At 44.5% G+C, this 11,432-nt stretch overlaps 2 protein-coding genes across 2 annotated transcripts in view; one reads left to right on the plus strand and one right to left on the minus strand.

Annotated features, from left to right (window-relative positions):
- The window catches only part of elp2 (elongator acetyltransferase complex subunit 2), an 11,993-nt gene extending 7,064 nt beyond the window's left edge, over positions 1 to 4,929 (minus strand). The window contains exons 1-10 of the mRNA XM_019895949.1: positions 4,761 to 4,929; positions 4,592 to 4,670; positions 1,754 to 1,824; positions 1,539 to 1,680; positions 1,363 to 1,440; positions 1,222 to 1,286; positions 1,078 to 1,144; positions 670 to 834; positions 506 to 589; positions 203 to 303 (exon numbers count right to left, since the gene is read on the minus strand). Coding sequence (XP_019751508.1) covers positions 203 to 303; positions 506 to 589; positions 670 to 834; positions 1,078 to 1,144; positions 1,222 to 1,286; positions 1,363 to 1,440; positions 1,539 to 1,680; positions 1,754 to 1,824; positions 4,592 to 4,670; positions 4,761 to 4,892 — 984 coding nt within the window. The 5' untranslated portion in view covers positions 4,893 to 4,929. The remainder of the gene's footprint in view (positions 1 to 202; positions 304 to 505; positions 590 to 669; positions 835 to 1,077; positions 1,145 to 1,221; positions 1,287 to 1,362; positions 1,441 to 1,538; positions 1,681 to 1,753; positions 1,825 to 4,591; positions 4,671 to 4,760) is intronic.
- Positions 4,930 to 8,450: 3,521 nt separating this feature from the next.
- Positions 8,451 to 11,432, plus strand: part of ctnnal1 (catenin (cadherin-associated protein), alpha-like 1) — a 45,721-nt gene continuing 42,739 nt past the window's right edge. Inside the window, exon 1 of the mRNA XM_019895950.1 lies at positions 8,451 to 8,837. Within this exon, the coding sequence (XP_019751509.1) occupies positions 8,748 to 8,837 (90 nt within the window). The 5' untranslated portion in view covers positions 8,451 to 8,747. The remainder of the gene's footprint in view (positions 8,838 to 11,432) is intronic.

The raw sequence follows: 11,432 nt of genomic DNA on the forward strand, positions 1-11,432 counted from the left end.
TGAATGGTGGACCGTTGCGGGGGGGAGGAGGAGGAGACAAAGGGAGAAGAAAGTAAGGGAAGACAAAAACAGACAGCGAAAGAAAAAGCGACTGATGGTGAGAAAGGAAGATGATTGGAGAGGATCAAAAGCACTCAAGCCACTACTAGTGTGTGTGTGTGTTTGTGTGTGTGTGTGTGTGAGTGTGAGACACTCCAGTGACCTGCTCTGTCCAGACTCCAGAGGCCTGGTCGGGGGTCCAGAGGATCATGGTCTTGTCCATGGAGGCTGAGAGCAAACTGAGATTCTCCTGCCGTTCGCCGCCTGAAGGGGGCGACAGAAACACCCTTAACTTCAAATTTGGATGGAGGAGAGTCCCACCAAGAAGAGCGAACATCCACAAGCAATTCACTATAGATACCACAAGATGGCGGCACTGCACTTTTTTTTTTTTTAGATGAGCCAAAGACCCGACTAAATGGAGCTCCTCCCCTCACGTCAACATTGTTCCTTCACAATTTCATACCCTTGTAAGAAGGAGGCTGCCAGTGTAGACCGTACACCCAGTTCTCATGTCCTGCCAGGACCGTTTCCAAGGCCACTGCAAACACTGAAGAAGCAAAATCCACAAATTCTAAACAAGCACAAGACAACCAGCAGCTAGTGGATTAGTATCAAGCATCGCTTTGCCTCGTTCCTCATCTTGCTCCTCCACTCCGAAAACGTCCTCTTTCATTTTGATGACGCCGTCGTCCCGGTCGCCCTCGGAGTGGGCGCCGTGCCCGGACTTGGCGCGGAGCCGCCACACTCGGATGAGACAGTCCTGCGAGCAGCTAGCCAGCAGCAGCTCGCCACCTGCGCAAACACACGCGCGCGCAGACACATTAAAGTCAAGATGATAGGGCGGAAGTAGGACTCGTCTTATTGACTCACAGTTCAAAAAGAACAGGTACATATTTGAGATATTGATTTTTTTTTTTTAGTTAATTAAATATTTTTTCGACAACACATAACAGAAAAAAAAGTGTACAGCCCTGAATTGTTACAAGTCAGTGATTTGGCTATTTTCCATTTCTACTGCAGCTGGTCAAAACTCACCTACGGAGGTCCAGGCGACAGCGCGCACCCAGTCCTCGTGTCCCTGCAGGGTCATGACTCTCCGCAGCTTCTGCGGAGCAGCTTTTTGACATCAAACTTGACTCCCCCCTTGGGATTTCGACGAAAAAGCAAGTGTGAGCTCACCTTCTCCTGGGACTGCACGAACAGGTGGACCCGAGAGTCGTCGCCCCCGCAGGCCAGAACGGGAACTAGAGATGGTGAGACAGATGCGGCGTATGTATGACAAGTAGGGAAAATAATGAGCACAACTTGTCCACGGTGTACCTTTGGTGCTTGGCAGCAGGGCCAGGGAGACATCCATCACGAACCCGCTGCCAAATGTTAGCGAGTGGAGGCACACGGCTGGAGAAAACAAAAATAACATGGGGGGTGGGGGGAGGCGGATATTTGGATATTCTGGATGTCAGATTTTTCTGAATCACGTAAAATAAAACGCATACCCTCATTGGCATCTCCGCAGAGCCACAGCCTGACGCTGGAGTCCGCCGCCGCAGAGGCCACCAGGATACTGGCCCCAGCGTAGAGGGCGTCCACGGCACAAACGGCACCCGTGTGGCCTTTACACTGCACCGACTGGACAAACTGCAGAGAAAAGAGTCTTAAAAAAAGAGGGGCGGGGGAAAACACGACCCTGATTCTTGGCAACTTGGTTTACCTTGCCGTTGTGAGCAGCCCAGAGGAGGAGGCGGCTGTCCGTGCCCCCTGAGACCAGGTGGGTCTCAGGAGCTGAGGTATGAGAAACGGAAACAAAGACATAGCTTAGATTAAAAGGGACAAATACACAGGGGATATATTAATAAAAATATAAATGTTTCCACCATTAACGGAGCCGACACTCTGTGTAACTCAAGTGGGAATTTGTTTTTCTTTTTTTAGGGGAAAGTAAAAATAAGCAGCTGAAATAATGTGGTTGAAAGAGTACAAAGAGTGTGTGTAACGCAAGTACCACACCACACCTGTTGTAAAGTGTACACTCTTGCTGTCTGAAAATATCTTTGCCTCATACGTGTTTCAGTCACTTGGTCATGTGACCACAGAGCTTCAATCAGATTCGCATATATGCTCCTCCGCGTAAATCATGCATATTAGCTCTTTAACGACCCCTGCTGCTCAGTGAGCAGTATTGCAGGTTGAATTTGAGGCGCGAGTTTTTCTTTTTTTTTTTAATCTTTATCGAACAAATCAAGTCACAATTCACAGTAAACAGAACCAACAAGTTGTTAATACATGCGCAGATTACATAGAGTTAAAAGAGACGCCAGTTTCCAAACGTTTTAAACTTTTAGCCACGTCATCAGCGAATGAGGGCGCTCGTGATAACTGGTCACGTGATCTCCGCTCGACGCACACCGCGCCGAACGCGCCTTTGGCTCCTCAGTCACGTGACGTTTTCCGCTCGACACGCACCTCCCCAAACAAGGACGTCAGTTCTCCTGCTCACGTGACAAACGTCACGGACACACACGCCTGGAAACTAGACCTAATTTTCCACGCCCACTTTCGCTCGACACACGTTTTAAAAGCCCCGCGTCATTTTGCCCATCACGACTGATTAGTTGGACGCCTGCTTGTTAACTTTGTGTAGCCGACTGCCATTGCCAGACCACGTCGATGCAGTTTGTGAGTCAAGACTTAGCATTTAGCATTAGCTACTCAAATGTTTTTACAATGGGTCCGCTTGCATGATATTTCTCAGTTGGTCGTACAAAATGAACCAATAAAGCTTTTCATGGTGCCGAATGTTGACTGTTACCTTGAGTTATTTTATGCATTACGATGAGTGATTTTTTTTTTTAATATTACGAGCATCAATCGCACTTTCACCAGAAAAACTGCTACTTTTTGACATTTGAACGGTGTTGAATGATTGCATTCGCCGTAGTTATTGTATGTGTTTAATTATATGCACCTTATTTATTAGGTTAGTTGCAAAATGCACCGTTCTCATTCATCAAATGTAATGCGGCTATTGACAATTTTGCACAACTTAAGCACTTTCATAGAGCACATTATGACCTTCTGATAAATGAGCTGACCTAACAGAATTACATTGTACAATACTGATGAATGATAAATTATTTTTGACTGTATTGCAATTAGTGTTATTTAGTTGGAAATGAATTTTGCTTTATGTCCACATTTTTCTTAAACTGGTCCTGTTTTGTACAGGCTGGGCTTTTATTTGATGATGGCGAGGAAAGGAAAGGCTTGTAGCCCAAGAAGCGTCAACTCATTTCAAGCCACTGGAGAATCTTGCCAGGAAGCCCACAACCTGCTTTAACCGTGTTGGTAGGAGGCTCTCGTAGCTGGCCCTCGCACACTCGCGCTGTAGTCATGAACTGTCCTTCCACTGGGTGCGACTGAATTGAACTGTGTTGAACAATTTTGGGGAAAAGGGACTCTGCGTTTCAAACTTATGACATTATTTATTAGATTGATGTCTGTATTTGAAGAAAAAAAAATTATGTATGGTGATTGAGAACGTTATTTTGACTCAACGGCCATTGACCTTTCACCAGCTACAACATTGTATGTTTTTGTCCACCAACTTTTCTTCAATTTAAACTTGCCACTACCAAACGCATCCTCTCCTTCCTCTCTTGCTGAGCCGACTCCTTGACTTCAGACATCTGGCCTACTATTATTTTTGTTTTCATGATATGCAGCAAATATTGGCGACATGTGCTGGTTTTTATTCAGTTGAAAGTGGGGGGCCTTAGTCAAGATGGAGTGAATTATAAATAGTTCCTCCTAGCAGTCAGTGTTCGGACTTCTGCTACAAAGTAAGAAAATGTCAGGAAAAGCTGACCAGAACACCTAAAGGTAATTCTGGGTTAATCAGAGACACTTTGAATGGTGGCATGTATGCACTCTCATTTAACATGAGTTGGAATGTGAGTGGCTCCTTCTGATTATAGATGCGTCCCCACTTATGAGCATGTGCAACCACAACGACTTGTCTTAATTTCTCCTCCTTTTATTCAATTGAGTTGTACAAGTTATTTGTAACATTGAGGGTGATAAAATTGATCAAATTAATCTTGGTCTCCCCCTAACATCCATTCACAAAAACCTGGCATTTAATCAGGTATGTAGACTTTTAAAAATATGTGTATAAATCTAAGTTATTGATTAAGATGTATACTGATTGATGGATGCTTGTCTCAAAACATTTAGAACTGTTACAAATTGTTTTTAAAAATGCGTAACGATATCTGTCTTGATGACAGCCATCAATAACAATGGGACATCGCCCCCTAAGTGGAAGAAAGCGGTATCACACCATAGCAAGTCGCTTCGGCGTGTTTAGTCATTCCGGTGTGTGCAAATACGGTTTTCCTGACGATCTGATCATGTGAATCAGGTGTGTTAGAGGAAAGTACGCAGGATGGCGGTCCTCGAGAACCGGAGTTGCCCACCCTTGGAGGAGTCAGCAGTCACACGTGAAGTCAATCGATAACCTGATATGTACATTTTTTTTGAACAAACTCACCACCGTCTTCTTTATGGACCCATTGAACTGCGTTTACTCTTGCTGTGTGGCCATTCAGCATCGACAAAACCCTCCTTTCCTATCACAGAAAGTCCCAAAGGTACCTTTTCAGCTCGAATATTGTAAGTTCGTTTTAGAAATTAGGGACAAGGATGACTTTACTCCCTACCTGGGGGTCGTACAGGGCTATTGAGTGACACGTTCCGAAGGCAATCGTCCCCCCGCGCCCCCAAGAAACGACGTTGGGTGTCCTGTTAGCTGAACAGGCTATATGGCATGTTTCGAGCCTGAGCGCCGCCATCTTGTTGAGCGGTGACGATGGGATGGCGGCACAGTTAAGGGCGGCCGTGTTGCAAAACGAGTTATGGACAAAAAAGGTTCCGCCCGTGGATTGGTTTACAAATTAGTAGCACCGAAAATTAATATGAATACAAAGTAAAACAATCTAATATACGAAAATACATACACACTAAAACCAAACTAACTGAAAATAAATACAAACGGCAAAAATTGTAATATATGAACAACAATCAGAAAAAGCTACAGAGAGTATTGCGTTCACTTGGACCCGCCCCCAAAAAAAAAAGTTTGTTTTTTTTTCTGGGTATTTGTAATAAATAGAAAAAATAGAATACACTAGCCTGGTTCTCAATGAAATCAGTAACGTGAAGTACACTTTCAAAAAATGGCCGCTAGGTGGTAAAATCCACTTTCAAAAGCACAAAATGTGTCTCCATTTAAAATGCAGTACTGCGTTTACTATATATCATGTGGGTTACAAGTTTCTTTAAATTCTTCCTAAACTTCAAAACATTACATTTGATGAATCTGTTTTAGTTTCGTCTAAGGGAAGAAAATGGAACACAGATTTCTTACTTTCCCAGTCATTCAAATCACAGTGACTCCATCCACAGACAAGCCACTTAAGTCCGTTTTGACACATTGCTGACACGACAGTCACTTTGTAAACCTCTTCCAATGTTGACTGTTGAGTAATTGGTCGCAGTGGAGCTACCGTGTTTGATAAATAGAAAGGCTTTTTTTTCGGTTATAATTCAAGTGTTGAGGTGACACTTTTGCCACTAATTGTCAGGCTGCGAGGGATGACAACATGACACAATGACAAAGTGGAGAGCGATTGCTGGCAAGTGGAGGGCGAAGGTCTTTGTCATTATTTTCAATGGAGCTTACTCAATATTGTCGGTCTACATATCGCTGCCATGTGGCGGTATCCTTGTACCTCCAAAATCATCACTTTTCAGCAGACCCAAAACAGCATGTTTTGTTCGAACATTAACATTGCATGGTCAAAAAGCACAGGCCATTTTCCACACGTGAGATTGGTCAATAAGTTGTAAAAATAATACCCTCACCTCCGGGCTGACAAATATCGATTTGTGAAAATGTTTCCAAATTCATAGGTTCCAGCCCGATGGCAGCGATTATGTTGCTGCTACTAGCTGTTAGCTATGTATGGAATTTCCCATTATGTGTTAGCATTAACTCAACTGGACAACTCGATTGATTTTTTTTTTTTTTTTTTTTTTAAATAAGGGTTCGGCTATGCTAGAGACGGCGCCCATCCATAAATATCATCTCCCCCTCATGGCTGGCGTTTGCTTTTTACTCAGCATCCATCTGGCTGCTAAACGCAATCATCAGTATGCTGTGACTGTTGTAACAGCGGAAACAGAGAGTTGTTTGAATTTTCTGCGTTTGGGTCTCGATAAGCCCATTTGTGCCTGAGGTGGCGACGACTTGGCAAGTAAATGACCCGCTGCTCATTAGTGTTTGACTCCTATCCAGTTTCCACTGCATGGGCATGTTATTTCTGATTATTATCATTTCCATTTGTTTTTCATGTTTTTAGTCACTAACCTGAGTTTGACCCCCTCACTCTGTCTAAAGTTCAGCTGCAGGTGCCTGTCAAAACCAAGTAAGCCTCAAAGTGGTTCTTTTTCTCGCTCTAGGTTACCCCGGAGCCTAGATATCAAACGCAAATATGCTAACATAAGAGATAATACAAGTGCCCTCAGGCCGGTGTTAATTAAACCAAGGCATCCAAAGGTGAGCGTTTCCATGGCAACCTGCCAGTTTTTTTGTTGTTTTTTTTTGTGGGCTACCCTGTTTTGTAAAAAAAAAAAAATCAAGACAGTGTTTTGGAGCATCAAAATGCTAACTATTGATAGGAATTGATTTTTTTTTTTTTTTACTAATTTCCATCATCAACCTTTCTGAAAATCCAGTACAAAGTTTTGGTCGGAATCTTTAATGACAATTCATAATTGATTTTTTCCAAATCTGATATTAGCACTGATTCCCCCAAACCATCACGGTGCACCACCGTGTAACGTAAAGCGAATAGCCAAACTATTTCCCCACTGTACACTGCAGCCTATTTGCTTTTCTTTTCTGCGTGCAGCTTTCCAAACTGATCGACCGCGAGCAGAACGGTCGCGGGGGAACCGGCACAAACAGAATGGTCAGCACAATGAGCTCCTTATCATCACAGTGATGCTCACACGAGGGAACCCGGTGGTGGGGGGGGGGGGGAATTAACACCAGAGAAAACACGTAGATATTATCTTGTTAGCGGCACGACACATGACATGCCCTGACGCACCGTTTGTGTGCGTGTGTGACATGCAAACATGGAGTGTACCTGAGGGCTTTGAAATAAATAGCGGCCGACTCGAACACAATGTTGCAGACGGATCACCCAAAAAAAAAAAAATATGCCAGAAAATGTCCCTCAGATACGATTGCAAGGCTGCCGACGAGTCACATGATGGCTCCTTTGGCTTTTTTTGGGGTAACGTTGATGCAATCGTGACTTTTTTTCACAAATTTTCTCCTCATTATTTTTCCACTTTTTAATACTGTTCTGGATAAATGACACTGAAAGAAAACATGGGAAAAAAATGCAGGAATTCTAAATGCTACAAAAAAATTTTGCCGCAGCAAGCTAGATTGATAAGAGTCTTGAGAGATACGGTAGCTAGCAAGCGAACTAGCGAACAAGATGGATTAACAACACATTTATTGATTGTGAATATTGGAAAATCTACCAACGTGATGCATCCGAAAGAACTTTAAATGTTTTTGAAATACATTTTTAACTGGTCAAATTGATTATTGAAAATATTTGTATTTTATTTTATTGACTGTGAATACCTGATTTGGAAAATGTACACTTTTAATGCACCTGTGTGTATGGGCGGCCCGGTGATTGAGTAGTTAGTGTGTCAACCTCACAGTGCAGAGGCCATGGGTTCGATCCCAGATCCAGCCTTCCTGTGTGGAGTTTGCATGTTCTCCTCGGGCTTGCGTGGGTTTTCTCCGGGTACTCCGGTTTCCTCCCACATTCCAAAAAGATGAACGGCAGGCTGATTAAACACTCCAAATTGTCCCTAGGTGTGAGTGTGAGCTGGTTGATCATCGGTGTGTGCCCTGTGATTGGGTGTCCCATGCCTACTGCCCGAATACAGCTGGGATAGGCTCCAGCACGACCCTTGTGAGGATGAAGCGAATCAGAAAATCGGTGTGTGTGTGTGTGTGTGTATATAAAATATACATACACAACAGTGATGTGAATATTGAAGAAAAAAACCCCCAAATTAAACTGCTCTAAAATGGTTTATAAACCATACGAAAATATCACCATTAATGAATAAATAAACAACCAAAAAAACTTTTTATTTTTGGTTGAGGGACGAATTGAGATGTATAATATGAACACTGTGCAACATTCTCAGTGTGGTCACGCTGCACAAGGCTGCACACATTCACTCCGAGCAGCCTGCTTGTGTGTGTGTGTGTGTGTGTGTGTGTGTGTGTGTGTGTGTGTGTGTGTGTGTGTGTGTGTGTGTGTGTATATGCGCGCGCGCGTGCTCGCTGGTGCATGTGCTTACCCACAGTCGTGTTGTGTGCTGCGGTCCGCACTCTGCCTCCGGTCGTCAACTTCCACGCACTTATTGGATTTTAGTCCGCAGTGGCCACAAACCAAGCGGCACCCGCGTGGGTCAACCGCGAATCCGACTCCCGTCACTCGCCGGCCCACCCCCACCCCCACCCCGGGGAGCTCCGCGGTGAAGTCGGCGGCGGCGGCGGCGTCGCGCTGCGAGTGAGGTCGACCGGGAGGCGCTGCTCGGCGGGCATGGCTTCGCCTCCGTGCGGCAACTTGGACTCCGGCCTAGAAATCAAAACTCGTTCGGTGGAGCAGACGCTAATCCCGCTGGTGTCTCAGGTGAAGTCCGCATGACCGACCGACCGACCCGCGGCAACTTTGTGTGTGTGTGTTTTTTTTGTGTGTGTGTGTTTTTGTGGTTGTGTTGTTCTTGTTACGCACGCGCACTTTTGTTGTGCCGTGTTGCTCCGGTGAGATCGCGAGTAGAACAGATGACTTTTTTTTTTTTTTTTCGGGCAAGTTTTTCCCCCCCACCTTGGTCTGTTGTTGGGCAGAACCTGCAAGATTACATAACGTGCATTTTACCAACAACTAGAGGGACGCACGCACGCGCGCGCACAAAAGCACCTTTCTTTGTTGCGTGTAAAGTTGCCGAAAAGTTTGCAAGCTTCCTAACGTGCACGTTAAATGGAAAGAGATCAACCCTCAGCATTCACCCGCGTTTCTGACTTATGACACGCGCGTGACTGATTAACTAATAGGCCCCACCCCTCCCCAAAACATGTTAATGCTTGACTCTCAGCATTCATGTGATAGTTTTTAACCACATGCTTTCACACGTTGTTTCTGGAAATAATCGCTCGGTCGTCACAGCATTCATCAGTAAAGTCCTTCCATACGGTCCAATAGCATGAATGCGAATGCTTGACTCTCAGCATTCATGCGATTATTTTGTTGTCATTGCTCCTCTTTCAGCACTCCCAAGCATCGTCCTTTGCACCCAATAGAATGAATGTGAATGCTTGACTCTCACCATCGCCGGAATAGTTTGGACATACTGTAGATGCAGGATTCGCACAAACGTGTTGCAATGTTGCGGTGTGAATGTGAACATGTGACACTCAGCATTTTGGGAGGAGGTGCACAGCAGTGTCAGAGCGCGATTGTTTGAATCTAAGCATTCACGCCATGTTTTGGTGGCAATCGCTTTGACTCAAGGGATGAACGGTATCGTTTGGAAAGAGAGAACGCTCGATTCTCAGCACTCATGAGCGAAGTTCTTCGCGCACGAAACTGGGAATGGCACTGCTTGGCTCAGCGTTCGGTGGTGCGATCGCTTCGCGCTTTGCATCCGCACGAAAGCGTTCCCATACAAACAGGAAATCGCATAATATCGACTGGCAAAAGTCGGGAGTGGAAAGCGCGAACTCATGGAGGTGAACTTTTACCTGTGACGCCGAGCATAAGCAGATTTATTCCTTGGAAGCCGATAGATTTTTAATCCTATTTCTCGCATTTCAAGATGCTTTGAGTTGCATTTGCATATTTGAAAAGACTGGAATTGAGTTTGATCATTCCTTGCGGCATTCATGATCTTCTTTGATTGTGCTTCAAGGATGTTCGAATGTTGTTTTTATAAAAAAAAAAAAATTCTTACTTTTCTTCCCCACCTGCCCATCGGCACGTTTCCGTGGCAACAGCATATTGAAAAGAAACCTTTTCCAAGGACTGCTTTTGATGACGTTATTCGGTCGAAAGGGATGGCGGGGGTTCAGACAGAGCTTTGTTCCAGATCACATGACTGCGTTGTGGCAAACGCCATCCAGTCACGGCTCGCTTCGGTCGGCCACGTGATCACCGGACTGAAAACCAAATTACAAATAGCACGAAGAAAACGGTTCTCTTCGAAAACAGGGGTGAGGAAATCTTTGATCAGGTTGATCCGTTACTGTAACAACTTACAACAGTACTGCTTGTGGTTACGGTTTCAAGTTACTGTTACTGTTACATGTTGTAGTTACAAGTTATTGTAGCGGGTGAGTGGACCAAGTTACTCTCTCAAGTTACCATTTCTAAGTTACTGTAACAGGTCATTGTAGCAGGTTACAGTGTCATGTTATTGCAGCATGTCACTGTAACAAGTTACTCTACCATGTTACCGTTTCACGTTACCGTTTCGAGTCACTGGAACAGGTTATTGTAGCGGTTTGCGGTAATGAATTACTCTAGTGAGTTACTGTTTCACATTTTCATGGCAAGATACCGTAACGGTTTATCGTAGCAGGTTACTGGAACGAGTTACGACAACAAAGTTGTCACCCACCTGGTTGAAGAAGAGAGCGGCTCCTGGGGCAGCAGTTTGCTCCACGGTCCTGGAAAAAAAAAATACGATCAAATTACTTTTAATAATGTTATAATTAATGTGTCATTTGTATGAAGACACTGAATTAGGTTCCAGATAAATATCGACACGCGACACTTTGTTTCTATCAATCTCCCAAAGTTCACATTTTCAAATGATCGCTTTGACAAGGTTGCCTGGAAATCGCAATGTCCCGTTATTGGTGAGCTATTCATACAACCGGCCCTTGAAGGCGCCACATCGGCGGCCCCCGCGAAACAAGTTTGTTTCAAGCTACATCGCAGGTTACGGTAATCGGTTACAAGTTACCGTAAGGCTAAGTTACTGTTTATGCAGTTGCTGTTACAAGTAACGTAACGAGTAACTGTAACAAGTTACAGTTACAAGTTACCGTTGTCATTTTCAACTTCTTGGAACACACTTGACTAGAAGGCGAACAAAGCGTAAGGGTGGACGACTTTTTTTTTTTCTGCTGTTGTGTCGTTTGATGTCTATCAGGCAGGAAATGAGAAAATCTGCCGTCTTGTCTGATGCGTTTTGCTCTCCCCCCCCCCACCTCCCGTCCATCACCG

This window comes from Hippocampus comes, unplaced genomic scaffold, assembly GCF_001891065.2.
Source record: "Hippocampus comes isolate QL1 unplaced genomic scaffold, H_comes_QL1_v1.1 scaffold16, whole genome shotgun sequence".
Lineage (NCBI taxonomy): Eukaryota > Metazoa > Chordata > Actinopteri > Syngnathiformes > Syngnathidae > Hippocampus > Hippocampus comes.